General features: G+C 38.0%; 1 protein-coding gene across 8 annotated transcripts in view; it reads right to left on the reverse strand.

Moving 5' to 3' along the window:
- Positions 1–19,002, reverse strand: part of PHACTR4 (phosphatase and actin regulator 4) — a 75,600-nt gene that overhangs the window by 43,252 nt on the left and 13,346 nt on the right. For all 8 annotated transcript variants that reach the window (XM_059690570.1, XM_059690567.1, XM_059690571.1 and 5 more), the window contains one exon: positions 18,831–18,884. In XM_059690570.1, coding sequence (XP_059546553.1) covers positions 18,831–18,846 — 16 coding nt within the window. In that variant the 5' untranslated portion in view covers positions 18,847–18,884. Of the gene's footprint in view, positions 1–18,830; positions 18,885–19,002 lie in introns of those variants that run through there.

The following is a 19,002-nucleotide window of genomic DNA, read 5'->3' on the forward strand; positions in this document are numbered from 1 at the left end:
ACGCAAACACACATTGGGGTGTGGATGCCTATTACTTTGTCCTGAGAGGTCAGAGAAAATACCTTGAAAGAAGTAAGATCTAAACTGAAAGAGTCAGTCACAGAAGGGATGACAGAGATGAGAAAAAGGAATAAGCATCAAGAGATAAGGCTGGAGAGGTAAAGAGCTAGTCAGGACTGATTGTACTGTTTGGACTTGTACCCGAACTACAATGATCTTCAGACTTTTCTAGTGGGCTGGAAACAGCTCCTGGGCAGGTACCATGATGTGTCTATCCTTAAACTCTCTTGGCATAACTTAATGGATAGTGGACATGCGACAAGTATTTATTAACCTTGAGTAGAAGGGAAGAAACAGCATTCTTCGATTTTAAGCTTTACTCAGAGAATTTAGTAACAAAAGACAACTAAGGTGAAAAGCGCTACAGACGGAGGCGAGAGTCCATGGACCAATTCTATCACTCCGAACAACGCAGATTGCTGTGAGATCTCACTTTTGTGGGGAAAAATGGCATGTTCATGATCGTTTTTGAGAATTTATTGTTTTGCAAGTAGTAACTTTCAAAGGAGACAAATCTGTCAGGTGAATATTTACATCAAGCATGTCGAACTCAAAGGCTAACATGGGCCAAATAAACAAGGTTTAAGTTTATGTGGCCGCAAAAAAAACAAAAGCTTCAATTTTCATAGAAATGGTTTATTTCGATAGAGACATGCTGAATACAAAGGGCTGAAATAAGTAATTGTTAATATAAAATAATAGAACATTTTAATAAAAATTAATATTTTTTCTTGGACATTAACTTACCAGACACTGAATAACTGCACAAATAAGTGTAACGCAAATAAACCTGTTTTTCTTGTTCTCCGAAAGCGAAATATTTCCTGTTGCGCACACCAAACAAATCAGTGCAAGACTAATGATGTGGCCATCGGCTGCTAAAATATTCGCTGCTGGTATTACTGGAGAGAAATGGTGCGCCTGCATGTAAGACGCATAAGGGAAATGAATGCAACAAGATTATAGTAATCAGTCATTAGCGAACGCTGTAGTTCACTATTAGTAATTAATAATTATGTATAACAGGATATTGTAAAAATTAAGTTACGAAGATTTTATTAAAACGTTTCTTATATACCATTATATGGGCTGGGCTGCAAAAATATTCGTTGTGGGCCACATCAGCCCACGGGCTGAGAGTTTGACATGCTTGATTTATATAAAACCTCATATAATCACTACTCTTAGGCTCAAGATACTCAGCAGAAGGCATTGTACTTCATGTGAACTAGCCTGAAAGAGACAGAGTCGGTTAAGGTTGACGCAGGGCCAGTGGTATCACCAGATATTCATTCACTTACCCCAAATAACACTGGCTTCTTTCTGTGGCTAGCTCACTGGATGCAAGAAACAAACAAACACACCTGCCTCCTTTTCTATATCAAATACTGTAACTGGTTCCCATGCCTTCTTTCTAGTATGTTAGATGGTGATAAGTGCTATAGAAAAAAATCATCCAGGAAAGTGAGGTAGGGTAGGCTGAGCGAGAGAACGCCGAATTATAAATTGTGTGCGCAGAGGGGCCTCACTGGGAAGATGACTATATATAAAGACCTGAGCCCTAGCCTGTTTGATTCAGTGGTTGGAGTTTCAGCCCAAGGAATGAAGGGTCCCGGATGTGATTCTCAGTTGCAGGCTTGATCCGGGGCAGGGTCAAGGCACATGCAGGAGGCAACCTATTGATGTGTCTCTCTCACAATGATGTTTCTCTTTCTCTGTCTCTTCCCCTCCCTTACATTCTGTCTAAAAATCAATGGAAAAATATCATCGGGTGAGGATTAAAAAAAGAAGGGGGGAAAAAAAGACCTGAAGTAAACAACTACCTCCTCAATTAACTTTCTCTGTCATCTTCCCAATACTATAGTTCTTTCAGTTGTTTATTAAAGATATTTTTTATTGCCCTGCTGGTGTTGCCCAGCGGTTGAACCTCAAACCATGAACCAGGTCACGATTTGATTCCTGGTCAGGGCACATGCTTGGGTTTCAGGCTCTATCCCCAGTAGGGGGTGTGCAGGAGGAAGCCAATCAATGATTCTCTCTCACCACTGATGTTTCTCTCTCTCTCCCTTCGTCTCTGAAATCAATAAAAAATATTTTAAAAAACATATTAAAATACTTTTATTAATTTTTAGAGAGAGAGAGAGAGAGAGAAACCTCGGATATCAGTCGGCTGCTTCTTGCACGCCCCCCACCTGGGATCAAGCCTGCAACCTGGGCACACGCACTGACTGGGAATCAAACCGGTAACTCACTGGTGCACAGGATGATGCCTGATCAATTGAGCCACACCAGCCAGGGCAGTTCCTTCAGTTTTAACCGATACAAAATAAAAAGCAACATTTCCAAATGTACTAAAAATAAATATTAATTACACTATAATATATTTTAATGACATAGTTATCAAATGTGCTGCTCAGTTCTCAACTATTTAAAGATGTTTATACTATGGTCAATACTGCCCAATACTATGACCACTAGCTACATATGATTATTTACATTTATATTAATATTTAATATGTTTATATTAAACACAATGTGCGATTCAGTTTCTCAGTTGTGCTAGTGACATTTCAGGTGCTCACTAGCCACACTGGACAGTGCAGATATAAAATATTTCCATTACTGCAAAACGTTCTATTGGACACGCCGAACCTAAAGGAGTTTTAAAACACACAGAAATCTTTCAGTAATAGCAAACCAGTATTTCAAAGCACTAACTCCACGGTTCATCAGCATGTGGTATCTATTTCCATGGGACCAACTACTAAATATCAACTACTAAAGGCAGTATACTCTGAAGGAATCTTGACGGTTAAAAAAAAAGTTTCCTTTTACTAGTATTCAGTACAAACTGCTGAGCTATTTATACTCTTTCTTTTTGTTTAAAAGGCAAGGCCAGAATTTATTGAGAATTTAAAGTTTGGTTCAGCTGGGTCTTTCTTTTTTGTACTCTTTCTTTAGTAACTGAACTACTACTTCTTTTTCTATTCTCAGTTAAAGTCTTTGACTATTAATAATAACTCAAAGTCTAAGGAAAAATAATGGTTTTATTTCAATTTACAGAACTACTGAAAATTATATCCATTTGTTATCAACCAAACAACATTCACCTTACTGGCCACCCATTTAACAATATTCTTTCTACTCCAAATTGTACTTTTTCATGAGCTGAAGGTAGATTTTATGTAGTTACAATGAAAGTGACTGAATAGTCTTATCTTAAAGGAAAACATGCTTCATAAAATCACAAGACATTCATAAAACTAAATCTCAATTGGCCTCTATTAAGGAGCCAGAAGGTATCAATGATGTGTAGAAACTAACCAGTCAGAAATCAAGTCATGTTCCCCAGTAAAGTGGCATTCATTGCTGGTGACTCAGAGAGATGACTACTAGCCACTGCCACTTCTCTCCTTCCTCCTCTCTCTTTCATAACTCTTTGAAACTCGTCTGGCCCTTAACTTCACATTAAGTGACTGAGAAAGGAATATTAATATTACCAACACTCAGCCACATATTCAGTGAGAATACAAGAAATGTCTGATGATAGCTATGTTTGTAAACATTATTCAGAAATTTCTAATAAGGAATCTCCTTACACATCCTTTTCCAGCATATGTGCAGGAGAATATAACCATCTTCTACCAAATAAAAATTCTCAGTAATAATTAACACCTGGTTACACTATGAACCAAAGTAATTCCTACCAAAGAACCAAGGATGACTACGTGAAGGGTATTTCTATCAAACCTGCTTGAGCCAGTAATTCAAATGCACCCTATTCTTTGTTTTCCAATAGGAAATATCCATCTCTTTTGTACCATTCCTTTCCCTCAAAACCCTCAGTCTTTCTCACTTAGGAGGTAAAGCACAGAAAAAAAAAAAGTTATGTATACATTAACTAAGTTCAAAGAGAGATAATGTTTTGGATTATATATACCTTCCTAAATCTTGTTTTTAAAACTGTAACCGTGGAAAACAACACTCTAAGAAAACAATCCAGTGGGTGAGAGAAAATGTGGACAACTCGTGCCTTTGCTCACCTGTCTATGCTACAGCAACTAGCTCAATCCTAGTTTCACTTTTCTCAAAAGCACATCTTTATTAGTGCTACTACAACTGTAAAAATGTAGCTGCCAAATAAAGCCTTTTAAGATGCTCCCTGGCTCAGTTGGTTGGAGCGTAGTCCTGTGCACAAAGGTTGCAGGTTCGATTCCTGGACAGGGAACATATCGAGGTTGGGGGTTTGATCTCTGGTTGGGGCATGTATGGGATGCAACCAATTGATGTTTCTCTCTCTCTCTTCCCTCTCTCTAAATCAATAAAAAATATCCTCAGGTGAGGAATAAACACACACACAAAAACACACACCTTCAAGATGCAAATTTGATTGTGTTTTCAACGTGAAAATAATTTATTTTATTGAAAAAGCCCTAAATTTAAACAGTATCCAATTAGCTATTCAACACTGTACCCATACTTGCTTTGTTTCCAGGCCTGGGCACCAGAAGTCTTCAGAATACCACCTATTCTAAAATCCAAGGAAGAGCTGTTGTGTGGATTTAAAAAGAAAAATGACAGGTCCTGGTCGGGCAGCTTGGTTGGTTGGAGCGTAGTACAGATGAGCCAAGGTTGCAGGTTCCAGCCCTGGTCAGGGCACAGACAAAAAATAACCAATGAAATGCATGAACAGGTGGAACAATCTCTCTCTCTCTCTCTCTCTCTCTCTCTCTCTCTCTCTCTCTCTCTCTCTCTCATAAATAAATGAATAAATATTTAAAGGAAAAAAGATAAAGGGCCGAAATGATTTGCCTGGGATTTGTTTACTTGGGGCAAACAGTCTTCTATATGTTTAAACAGTTTTCTAAATCTTCCTGGTCTGAAAGAATTGTGTGTGGAACACAGCTCTCAAATTTGACATCCTCCTGTGTGTGCTTAAAGCAATAATAATTTCTTTCTACCTCCCTCCAGTTTTGTCCCTTTCTAATTAATTCTCAACAGTGGTGACACGGTGATCTTTAGAGCAACACAAATTTAAGAGTTTGTCACATCTTACAAAAAAATCCTTCAAGACCTGACCCAGTGACTATCTTTCTATCTAGTCTCTTATCTCACCATTCTCCCATACCTGCTATATTTAGTCTTCGTACTTGTCTTGAGTCCTACTGAACCACTTAGAGTTCCTAAATGGTAACATATTCTCCCAAGTCTATCAACCTATTCATTTGCTGTTCTAGCTCTCCCTCCCCACATTTCTTAATCTGGCTAGTTGGTGCTTCTTTAAAATTCATTTTATCTGTCACTTCCTCTGGGAAGTCTTCTTTTCTACACTTAAGGCTGTGTTAGGCACCCCACTTCTGTGTCCAATTCACCTTCCATATACCTCTACATATAGGGGTACATATCACTTTTATTATAATCATATATTTACTTTTATTATAATTACCTGTCTTTGAAAACAGAAATTATCTCTTTTTAAAAAATTTTTTAATATATATTTTATTGATTTTTTACAGAGAGGAAGGGAGAGAGATAGAGAGTTAGAAACATTGATGAGAGAGAAACATCGATTAGCTGCCTCCTGCACATCTCCTACTGGGGATGTGCCGCAACACAGGTATATGCCCTTGACTGGAATCGAACCTGGGACCTTTCAGTCCGCAGGCCGAAGCTCTATCCACTGAGCCAAACTGGTTTCGGCCAGAAATTATCTTTATATGCTCAGCAAGTAACATACTGCTCAGCACATAATAGATATTCAATAAAGATTTGAAAAAAGAGGAGGGAGGCAAAGGGAGAATAGGGTCTTTCATTAGTTTAACTTATAGGGTGTTCCTTTTAAGTTATGGAGTATGTACGTCGGGAAAAGAATCAGGTCTGTAGGTAAACAACATATTATAACAAATTACTGAACAATTTCTTGGCAAAAGGGGAGGGGGAAAACAGACATGATTGAGATTCTCTTATAAGCTAGGGGTTACATGTATATATATAAAAGCCTAAGCAACTGTTAAGACAGAATGGCCGGTCACTATGATGTGCACTGACCACCAGGGGGACAGACGCACACTGACCCCCAGCCCATAGGCCCTAATCAATCTCTTGGTTTTTTCCCGCCAGCCGGCAGGCCCCGATCACCCAACTGGGGCTGGGACTCCAGGGCTGGGATGGGGAACCTGGGGTGGGTGGCGATGGACACAGCCCCTTTCCCAGGAGGGTCAAGGGCCATCTCTCTTCTCGGAGTTGGCAACCAACCTCCCGGGTCCTTCCCCCTAGTCCTCCCCCGGCTGGCAGGCCTTCATTGGCCTGCCGCCTGCCCCTGTGGTGGCAGTTGACCCCTCTCCCAGCCAGCAACTCCCGATTGCCCGATCAGGGCCAGGCTGGGCTGGGACAGGGAACCGGGGGTGGGTGGCGGTGGAAACAGGCAGTGAGGGATGAGGAGTGGGGAGGCAGGGAAGCAGGGAGCTGCGTGGTGGTGTTGGGGCGCAGGGCAGTGAGGGAAGAAGGAGGCGGAGAGGTGGGGAGGCAGGGAACCTGATGGCCCTTATTGCCGGCCAGGCCTAGGGACCCCACCTATGCCTGAATTTTATGCATTGGGCATCTAGTGTTATAAATTCACTCCCACAGATGCTTAACAGCAACATCATCTTTTAATTATAGTTGCTTTTAGATTTATAAAAACCTATTTTAAAAAAGAGAAACACTTATAAGGACTGAAGTAGCACTACCAGTTTTTAATCTCTTAAAGCTGATTTCTAGTTTCTGTTTCTTCTCCCTTTCACTCCTGATTCTTGGTTTCTGATCATTTCACTAAGTGACAAAAGTTTCCATCAGAAAAATCAGAACATAGAAATAATACTAAATTCAAAATAATCAAGTCTGTTATATATGAACATCTCTAACAAAAGATATAATAAAAAAGAAAGCTAAAACTTAGAAAAAAAATAAACTAAGTTCAATTTGCCATACATTCCTTTTCCCCATTCTCTATAAATAATAGCTAACATTAATTGAGCATGTATTATAATGTCAGGAATTATTTTAAGTATTTTACATGTATTAACTTATCTAATTCTTTGGTAAACATATCAGAAGGATTCAATTTATTATCCTATTAAACTGATGAGGAAACTGAGTCACACCAGAGTAAACTTGTCAAGGAGTTCAGAGCTAATAAATGGCAAAGATAGGGTTCATAGCTAAGTCATCTGGATATTAATCTCCATTCCTAACTACTACACTATAGACCAGTGATGGAGAACCTATGACACGTGTGTCAGAGGTGACACGAAAACTCATTTTTTTGGTTGATTTTTCTTTGTTAAATGGCATTTAAATATATAAAATATCAAAAATATAAATCTTTGTTTTACTATGGTTGCAAATATCAAAAAATTTCTATATGTGACACGGCACCAGAGTTAAGTTAGGGTTTTTCAAAACGCTGACACGCCGAGCTCAAAAGGTTCGCCATCACTGCTATAGACCTAACTATACATTGGGTTCATACAATACTTCCCAGATGTTTAAATAAGAACACTTATTTTAAACCCTATAAAAATTCTAGTTATTACTTTAACAAAGTAAAATTCAGACACAGAGCAGTTATGCAAATTGCCAAAAATGACAATGTTAAAATAAAAGAGCAAACATTTGTTTTTATAGGTCACCCCTGATATTTCCAGTATGATCATCAACAAGAATGATGCTTCTTATCTCAAAAATCAATTTGTAAAGGAATTCCTTAGAAAATAAATGAAAGATCTAAAATAAAATAAAAAGTTGGCCATTTGGGACAGAGACATTTCTACTATTCCTCAAACTGAATCTACAATAAAAATACTCCTGCCCCAGTATTTCACGAGAAACCCAAATTACTGAAGCACAGGTTTAAAACACCTTTAACCCAAATTATGCAACTGGGGGCATTATTATTAGCAACATACAAGTATGTTTCATTACCAAGTGTTGTCTATTTACACTCCCTAAAGCAATTAGGGAGTTTTCCCTATTTCCCCATGTTCACCAAATTCTCCTGTTAGATACAAGACAAAAACAATAAAACAAAAAGCTCATTAAAGATACAGAAAAGGAAATATAGATGCTATAAAAACAAGTTTTGTTTTAATAATTTCCTTAAGCACAAGTCGTGCTGAATAATATGGCATGAAATTCTAACGTAACTATTTTTATCTGTTTATTCATTCTGCCTTGCATTAATGGTTCTTAATCTCTTTTAGAGCTAAAATTGTCTTATTCATTTTATTGTTGTTGTCTATGGCAGGTAGGGTAGTGTACCAACAAAAATTTATTGAGTTATTTAATGAATCAATCATCCATCCATTCATTCATCCACCTTTTCACCTTTTGGTTAGGGTTAGGGTATGTAATGAGTATGAAATAAATATTCAAGAAAAACTAAATGGGCTTCATTGTAACCAACGTTAAGCTATTGCCTTGGACACATTATAAGATTAGAACCAGAACTAAACAAGCACACACCTTTAGTATTAAGCCAAGCTTCTCATCCTAGCAAGAATGTCTTTTCTTTGGTGCCACTTTTTTCTCTTGTTATTTACTAGTAAAACATAATTCTTATGGGTTCTTGCTATTCAAGCCCTTTGATGATTGATTTATAAACTGAAGAGGGAAGAGACAGATTCGGTGGGGGAGGGGAGGATGGACAAAAGAAAACAGCCAGACCCACCTGTTTTACAGCATTTAAATTCTTTTGGGAGAGCAAAGAAGAAAAACAGAAAATATAAAATCAAAGGAAACTTAAATATGAAAATTTAAATATATAAAATATTTAAATGGTCAGGTGAAATGCAGTATTTAATCTTTCTACACAATGGAAAAAAGGAAAGCTGTAGCTACAGATTGCAATCTATATATATAAAAGCCTAAGTGACCGTTACGACCAGACGACCGGCCGGTAACTATGATGTGCACTGACCACCAAGGGGCAGACGCTCAACACAGGAGCTGCCCCCTGTGGTCAGTGCACTCCCACAGCCAACTTCTAACAGCTGGCCAACCTCCCTCGGTCCCTTCCCTGCCCAACCCCCGCTCCCGGCCTCGATCACCAGCCAGGCCGAGGGACCCCACCCATGCACAAATTCATGCACTGGGCCTCTAGTCTGATATAATGTCACTGACTACCAACAAACTCTGGTTTGATGAGGAAAAAACACAACACACATATAAACCTAAATGAAGAATTAGAGGCCATTAGTACCATTCTACTAGCTAGCCCAATCTACTACTATCACCTTTTAACGGAAGTCTCTATTAAAAGGTAGGTGGGTGTGTGCAGGTGTGCATGTGTTTTGTATTCCACTGATGTTTCAAACTGCAGTCTTGTAAAAACTATCCTACCTTTGAGTCAACTCAAAGCTCTATCATGAAAAGGTCATTTTTAACATTTAGAACTCTAAGCAAAATGCACATGTTTGTCTTATTGCACTGTCTCAGAATTCCCAAAATAATGTTAATTAGGGAAAGAGTGAACATTCCTGTTTTGTTCTTGCTCTAGTGGACATTTCTTCAGTATTTCACTAATAAGTGTAGTAGTGTCTATTGGTTTCAGAAAACCATTCTTAGTCATATTTAAGGACTATGTAAGCACATTGTAAAATTTTAAAAGTAAGCTAAAAGGCCTGGCCAGTGCGGCTCAGTGGTTGAGCGTTGGAGCTCTGAACCCAGAGGTCATGGTTCGATTCCCAGTTAGGGCACATGCCCAGGTTGCGGGCTTGAGCCCCAGTGGGGGATGTGCAGGAGGCAGCTAATCAATGATTCTCTCTCATCATTGATGCTTCCATCTCTCTCTCCCTTTCCCTTCTCTCTAAAATCAATTAAAAAATGTTTTTAAATGAGCTAAAAGGATATTCATAGTATTCATAATATGGATTGTTACTGGGCAGTGGTGATCAAAGCAGATTACAAAATGTGTCCTAGTATTACCAATTAGTAGAAATGGAGGTACTTATTAAATATTTAAGAATAAAAATAAATTATCCTACTCTTAGCGTAATAAAAGCTTTTAGCTAAAATAGTTGAATTTTCAAAAAAAAATTTTATATACAGAGATGAGCATATCATTTTTCTATTTTGTAATAACTGATGTACTAATGTGTTTTTATTTATAGATTACTTAATATAAAATCCTTAGATTCTGAAAGAAATACTCTTAGTCATATTCTTTTAATATAATGAAAGACTTACAAAAAAGAAAAAAAAAATATATATATATATATATATACATATATATATATATAATGAAAGACTTGACATATAAAATGGGAGAAAAGCAGTTCTAAATTAGTATGTTAAAAATGTATAACTACTACATAGATAACTGCTCTGGAAAAAATCATAGAAGTAGATATAACAAAATAATTACCAGTAGTTTTATTTTTGTACCATCTTTGTTAGCTTTTATTTATCAAGATTTCATTAACTTCAGCCGAAACCAGTTTGGCTCAGTGGATAGAGCGTTGGCCTGCAGACTCAAGGGTCCCAGGTTCGATTCCGGTCAAGGGCATGTACCTGGGTTGCGGGCACATCCCCAGTGGGAGGTGTGCAGGAGGCAGCTGATCGATGTTTCTCTCTCATCGATGTTTCTAACTCTCTATTTCTCTCCCTTTCTCTCTGTAAAAAATCAATAAAATATAATTAAAAAAAAAGATTTCATTAACTTTATAAAATAAAAGGATATGTTTTCTATTTTTTTCTCTGCTCTACATGGTTGATTATAATTAAACTATAACTGAAACTGCCCATAAAACCCACTGGGCTAAGATGCATTTTAATTTCCTTCTGTGACTATTATAGTCTATATGGGATTTTTATTTCTTGAGTCACTTTGGTAAATTATATTTTCCTAGAAAACTACTTATTTCATCAGGAACTCAACAAAGGTGCTAAAGTAATTCAGTGGATAACAGAGAATATTTTCAACTTCGTACCACATCCAAAAATTAAGTAAAAAAGAATCACTGAAGCCGAAACCGGTTTGGCTCAGTGGATAGAGCGTCGGCCTGTGGACTGAAAGGTCCCAGGTTCGATTCCGGTCAAAGGCATGTACCTGGGTTGCGGGCATATCCCCAGTAGGAGATGTGCAGGAGGCAGCTGATCGATGATTCTCTCTCATCGATGTTTCTAACTCTCTATCTCTCTCCCTTCCTCTCTGTAAAAAATGAATAAAAAAAAAAAAAAAAAAAAAAAAGAATCACTGAACTAAAAACTATAAAACATCTTGGGGAAAAAATAGAGAAAAATCTTTGTGACCTTGGGTTAAGCAAAGATTTCTTTTTATTTATATATTTATTTTGATTGATTGATTGATTGATTTCAGAGAGAAAGAGAAACATTGATTTATTGTTCCACTTATTTATGTACTCATTGGTTACTTCTTGTATGTGCCCTGACCAGTTGGTATATCAGGACGATACTCTAACCAACTGAGCTACCTGGCCAGAGCCAAGCAATGATTTCTTAAAAGACAAAGAGCAAGTCATAGAAACATGGAACAGACTGTCAAACCTCCGAGGAAAGGCAGGGGAGGGTTGGGAAGAGGGGGTAAGAGATCAACCAAAGGACTTGTACGCATGCATATAAGCATAAACAATGGATACAGACAGTAGGGAGGTAAGGGCATGTGCTGGGGGGCAGGAGCGGTCAGGGAGTGGTCAATGGGGGGAAAAGGAGACCTATATAATACTTTCAACAATAAAGAATTTAAATTTTAAAAAAAGATAAAGAACATTAACCATAAAAGAAAAAAACAACTGGATTTCATGAAAATAAAAATTTCTGGTCCTGCCTGGCCAGTGTGCTCAGTGGTTGAGCATCGACCCATAAACCAGGAGATCACTGTTTAATTACTGGTCAGGGCACATGCCTGGGTTACAGGCTCCATCCCTAGTAGGGGGCATGTAGTAGGCAGCTGATGGATGATTCTCATCAGTGATGTTCCTATCTCTCTCTTCCTGCCTTCCTCTCTCTGAAATCAGTAAAAACATATTTTTTAAAAAAACAAAACAAACAGTCCTAGCTGGTTTGGCTCAGTGGATAGAGCGTTGGCCTGTGGACTGAAGAGTTCCAGGTTTGATTCCAGCCAAGGGCACATACCTGGGTTGCGGGCTGGATTCCCAGTAAGGGTCATGGAGGAGGCAGCCGATCAATGATTCTCTCTCATCATTGATGTTTCTATCTCTCTCTCCCTCTCCCTTCCTCTCTGAAATCAACAAAAATATATTTAAAAATTTTTTTTTCTCTTAACAAACAACCAAAACCACAAAAAACTTCTGGTTCTGACTTGGTAACCAATCAATGTCTCTCTCTTTTCTTCCCTTTCACTTGCTCTAAAAAAAAATCAATGGAGACAGAATTTAGAACACAGAACTTAGAAGAGAGCCAAGAAGACAGAACCTACACAGAACCTACAGACAGAAGAACTTTGCTGGAGAGAACATGGCAAAAGATCCTGAACTGAACCTGACTACAGAAATTGGCAAAAGAACCTGACTAGAACCTGGTGACTGAACCTGGCTGGAGAACCTAGCGAGGGAACATGGCCACAGAACCTGGCTGGAGATCCGAAGCAGAACCTTTCTGGAGATCCAGACCAGAACTTGGCTGGAGATCCTGGCTAGAGATCCTGGCAAGGCTGCCTCCGTGTCATTCCTTCTTCGCCGACTCTGTCCACACCTTTGGGGACCCCTGGACCCGCTGGGGCTGGACCCCGGCATGAAATCTGTATAATTTAGTTAACCAGTGTAACTTCAATACATGAAATAAAAAGGAAAACCTCAAATTGAAAAAAAAAAAAAAATCAATGGAAAAAATATCCTCGGGGTAAGGATTAACAACAAAAACAACAACAAAAACAAAACAAAAACAGATCTTGCCCTCCATAAGTTTATAGTCTTATAAGATGACAGAAGATATTTAATATATGTTCATAACAATGCTACATTAAGTTTCTACTGAAAATCCAGGGGGGAAAATAGAACTAACATCATTTTGGGCATTATTTAATTCCAGAGGCATGTATCTCCTACACCGTAAGGATCTCAAAACTAATTAAGTTCATATTTTGCCCTTCATTCTTAAAGAGAAGGGAGGAAGGACTGTGTCGTCAGCACATTTTGAGCTTCAAATGATAACAACATAACATCACAAAATTTTTTCCCATAAACTTTGAAGTGAAGTGCATGTATTAGCTTTGAGCACGGCTTCTTTTTAAAAAAAAATTATTTTATTGATTTTTTACAGAGAGGAAGGGAAAAGGATAGAGAGTTAGAAACATCGATGAAAGAGAGACATCAATCAGCTACCTCCTGCACACCTCCTACTGGGGATGTGCCCGCAACCAAGGTACATGCCCTTGACTGTAATCGAACCTGGGACCTTTCACTCCACAGGCCGATGCTCTACCCACTGGGCCAAACCAGTTAGGGCGAGCATGGCTTCTTAACGTATGTCCTTAACAGCTAGGAAAAAAACCCTTTATAATATAATATGATTTATAAATTCAGATACAGAGTAGGAAGAAAATAATTGATTTCATTTGTTTAGGATATAGCTTCTGTTTTCTACCTCAACAAACTGCTTCTCCTATTTCCTATGTGATATAAATTCTAATCTAAAGAAATTACCTTGTAAATCTGTTTCCAGAACACCACACATAAGAATAATCTAGTTTCAAATTCATATTAATAATCTACTCATTAAATTATTTCATCAAACAAATACCAAAAAAATTTTAAATAAAATTGTGTTCACTTCTACAGAAGGGAGAGCACTACAGAAACTTAATGAAGTCAGAAGATTTAAAACATTTTGGGAAGGCAATTTAGTATACCTACAGACAGATCCTCTCCTGTATCAAAAAACTTTTAGCCCAGGTGCCATCTCCCTGTCTCTTGAACCAATGCCCCTCCCCCACCCCACCCCTGCCTTTCTTTCTTTCCTTTTTTCTTCCTTCAAGGTGCAGACCTTTGCTTTCTCCCTCCTAAGCTCTAAGGGCCCTTCTTTCGCCTCTGTAACTTTCTCCCTGAGTTCACACAGCCCAGCTGGCTCACTTCTTCCACAGCTCATTTCTTCATAAGAAAACCCAAAAACTTGCCCGGCTGGCATGGCTCAGTGGTTGAGTATCAACCTATGAACCAGGAGGTCATGGTTCAATTTCCAGAGAATACATGCTGGTTTAGGGCGGGATCCCCAGTAGGGGGCATGCAGGAGGCAGCCGATCAATTATTCTCATCATCGATGTTTCTATCTCTCTAACCTTCTCCCTTCCTCTCTCTGAAAATCAATAAAGGGAAAAAATTTAAAAAGAAAGAAAGAGGAAGACATAAGATTCAGGAAACGAAAGAGGAAAAACAGGAGAGAAGCAGAGTCACCAGGTAACTAGGAATATTTTAGGATGACAGCTGTGTACCACACATAGAGGGGCACCAGTCCAGATTGGAGCAGTCTAACTCAAGAGACACACTGAGGTCTGTCATCACCAAGATCTCTGCTGCCATTATCCTCTTCTCAAAGATAAGAACATAGTGTCCAGGTGAGCCTGGCCAACAACTTCCCTTGACTACTTACTGGTCAATTTCTTCTCAAAACACCCACTTGCCTAATGAGCTCAGAACACTCATTTCACTCCACAAAAGTGTTCTTTATCCTACAGCTGTGCGTAGGTCACACTCAATTTAGGAAATACCACAGAGCTACTCACTCCCTCTGACCATATTTCTGCCAAATGTCCAACAGACTGTGTTCACTTCTGTAGAAGGGAGGGTACTACAGAAACTTAATGAAGTTTGTCTAAACTTGTCAGAAGCCTGGTCCTACTCAATACAATTTCCAGGACTAAGTCTTGACTTTGCTCCTGATTTTCACAGAAGGACCTCTCTGAACCTCAGGAAGCTGAAGTAAGTATGGCCCATCCATCCCTGGGGATCCCTGAGATCCTTCTGGAGTCCAAGAGGTGCAACTATATACTTAATAATACTAAAGAATTATTTGCCTTTTTCACTGTGTTGACATTTGCACTGATGATCCAAAAGCAATGGTGAGCAAAACTGCTGGTACCCTAACACAAATCAAGGCAGTACCACCAAATTGTAATAGGCCTCATATTCGTCACCACTATATAATTAAAGTTAAAAATAACACCAGCTTTAAGAATGTCCTTGATAAAAATATAAAAATTATTAGTTTTAATAACTCTCAACCCTTTGGTACATGTCTTTTATTATGTGTGATGAAATGATAAGAAATGCATAAAGCGTATACTTAAGTGCAATGGTTACCTTCAGAAAAGGCACTTGTGTGATTGAGTTGCAAGCTGAGCTAGCCAATTTTTTTCATAAGATACCATTTTCTTTTTTAAAAAAATATATTTTATTGATTTTCCACAGAGAGGAAGGGAGAGAGATAGAGAGTCAGAAACATCGATGAGAGAGAAACATCGATCAGCTGCCTCCTGCACATCCCCCACTGGGGACGTGCCCACAACCCGGGTACATGCCCTTGACCGGAATCGAACCTGGGACCCCTCAGTCCGCAGGCCAACGCTCTATCCACTGAGCCAAACCGGTTTCGGCATAAGATACCATTTTCAAAGGAAAGATTGAATGACAAATTATGTTATTCATGCTTAGATATTTGACAGACATTGTCTCAAAATAGAATAAAAACAAAACAAAACCTGATAGTATGCATTGTCAGCGATATTAAGTCAAGCTTTATAGAGAAAATTTAAAATTTGGAAAACATATCCACTAGAGTGAGCTTGACAGCTTCTCAAGATTTAAAGACTTTTCCAATGAGATCAGTAATGGTATTTACAAATGTCAATACTAACAAAATTAATGGATTTTAAACTATAAATAAAATGTGTAAACATTTGTCCATGTAGGAAAGGTCCTAGAAGCCATAGGTTAGTCCCACTGGAACTTGGTGGATAAAAATCCCTCATTTTATTTTTAGAATAGAAAACATAATTCTTTTTCAATACATCTACATAACTGTTAGCCAAATCGACTTAACAAAATTCTCACCCATACTATACAGACTCCATCTTCTTAGAAACAAAACTCATTTTACAGTCAGAATCTTTACTTTGTCAAATGGCATTGAGTGGACTATAACTCAGTAAACCAAATTCTTATCATATGTATGTTTTGTAAGCAACGAAGAAAAAAATCAGTATAACATTTGAAGAAGGAGTGGAGGAAAAAGAGAATGAGACTGATTGTTAAATATGTAACTATGAATCATTTCCATTTTTTTCTAAAATCCACATATGAATATAAATGTTAATTTACAAATTCCAAGATTTAAAGTATTAAAGGAAAAATCTTCTCACTAGCACAGAAGACAACTTTTTTCTCATATTAGTTATCAAAAGTACATTTCAATTTATGTTTCAATTTACTATTGGCCAACTTTAACTTCCATAGCAACTCTCACTATGTTATCCTCTAATAAATTTAAGTTATAGTTAATTTAAGTTAAATTTAATTAGCTTAATGATAAATTTAATTACTTACATTAAATTAAATTTAAGTTATCCTTGAGTTAGGTGATGTAAGTCAGAGAGAAAAATACGTTTCCAGTAAAAACCTTTGGAGTTATTGTATGTTACTCTTATTGGCCATATACTAGTAGACATGTTCTTTAGGATTTGTCACCAGGCAACTACAATCAACTCAATTTACTAAGTTAAATTGTTCATAAATAATCCTCTCAAGAACTAACTTGGGCCTTAGCCGGTTTGGTTTCAGTGGATAGAACGTCGGCCTGCGAACTGGAAGGTCCCAGGTTCGATTTTGGTCAAGGGCACATGCCTGGATTTTGGACTCGATCCCCAGTGGGGGACTTGCAGGAGGCAGCCAATCCATGATTCTCTCTCATCATGGATGTTTCTATCTCTCTTTCCCTCTTCCTTCCTCTCTGAAATCAATAAAAATATATTTTAAAAAACACACAAATGTATTATTTAAAAAAAAAGAAAAGAATTAACTTGGTAATGAAACTAAACTGCCCTCTGGTGTACAATATAAGGATTTCACTGATGAACTAGATGTAAGTACCCTCTCTTCAGGGGGAAAAAAAAAAAAGCAAAGATCCTAAAGAAGCCACTTAAGATCATTAAAATCAAAGGAGACCGGCCATGGTGGCTCAGTGGTTGATCATCAAACTATGAACCAAGAGGTCAGGGCACATGCCTGGATTGCAGGCTTGATCCCCAGTAGGGGGCATACAGGAGGCAGCCAATCTATGATTCTCTCTCATCACTGATGTTTCTCCTCCTTTCCCTTCCTCTCTTAAGTCAATAAAAAAATACTTTAAAAAAAAATCAAAGGAGAAATTCTGATTCTGTAAGATTTTCAAGAACAGTCTTCTCACTGAACCGAGTGGCTCAGTTATCTGAAGCATCATCCCATACACCAAAGGTTGTGGATTCGATTCCCCTTCAGGGCACATACCTAGGTTGCAGATTCCATCCCTGATCGGAGGCAATGTATGAGGTGGAACTGATCAATGTTTCTCTCTCTCCTCCCCGCTTCCTCTCTCTCTAAAAGAAGAAAAGAAAAAAAGTCTTCTCAAAGCCCGACTATTAATCTGAGCTATTACTTGTACAAGTAGGTCAAAGTGCCTAACTAACCACAGTCATCTATGGTAACTGGACGTGACAAGAATATAAACTTGGTAACATTTTCACGATACTTCTTCAAGTTACACTGGCATTTTTTCCCCATTTGGTAAAATATATTTACCAATGTTACATCTAATAAGGAATTAATTTACAAAATATATAAGGAACTCATGTAGCTTAACAAAGGAAGACAAATGATCCAATTAAAAACTGGGCAAAGAACTTAAATAGACACTTCTCCAAAGTGAACATGTAGATGGCCAAGAGACATGTGAAAAAATGCTTCAAGTCATTAATCGTCAGAGAGATGCAAATTAAAATGACAATGAGGTATCACCTCACACCTGTCAGAATGGCTATCATCAACACATCAACAAATGACAAGTGCTGGGGAGGATGTGGACAAAAGGGAACCCTAGTATACTGCTGGTGGTGGGAATGCAGACTGGTGCAGCCACTATGGAAAACAGTATGGAGTTTCTTCAAAAATTAAAAATGGAACTGCCATTTGTATAGTGATCCCACTTTTAGGAATATATCCTAAGAAACCCAAAACACCATCATAAAGAATATATGCACCCCTATGTTCATAGCAGTACAATTTACAATAGCTAAGATTTAGAAACAGCCCTAGTGCCCATCAATAGATGAGTAGATAAAAAAAGATGCGGTACATTTATACCATGGAATACTATGCAGCCGTAAAAAAGAAGGATCTCTTACCCTCTGAGACAGCATGGAGGGACTGGGGAGTATTATGTTAAGTGAAATAAGTCAGTCAGAGAAAGACAAGTATCACATGATCTTACTCATCCGTGGAATCTAATGAACAAAATAAACTAATGAACAAAATAGATCCAGAGACATAGAAGCATGGAACAGACTGACGAATCTCATAGGGAAGCCGGGGGTGGGTGGGGAGAAATTAACCGGGGAACTTACAGGCATATGTATGCATAACCCATGGACACAGAAAATAGTGTGGTGAAGACCTGGAGAGAGGCGGCGGGGGCAGGGTAGCAGGGTCATTGGGGAGAAAAAAAAAGGGAGACATCTATAATACAACAATAAAGATAAATTTTTTAAAAGTGTAGATGATACTCACCCAATGGATCTTCCATGCCACTATTAACCAGTTTAGGGAGGTAGGGTATAGTTTCTAAAAAGAGAAAATAGTAAATAATATATTTAAAACACAAAATCCATATGCTTTAAAAAAAAAATAAACCCAGTTCAGTACCAGTGATTATCATTTAAAACTGGAACATAATAGAAAT

Source organism: Myotis daubentonii, chromosome 3, assembly GCF_963259705.1.
Source record: "Myotis daubentonii chromosome 3, mMyoDau2.1, whole genome shotgun sequence".
Lineage (NCBI taxonomy): Eukaryota > Metazoa > Chordata > Mammalia > Chiroptera > Vespertilionidae > Myotis > Myotis daubentonii.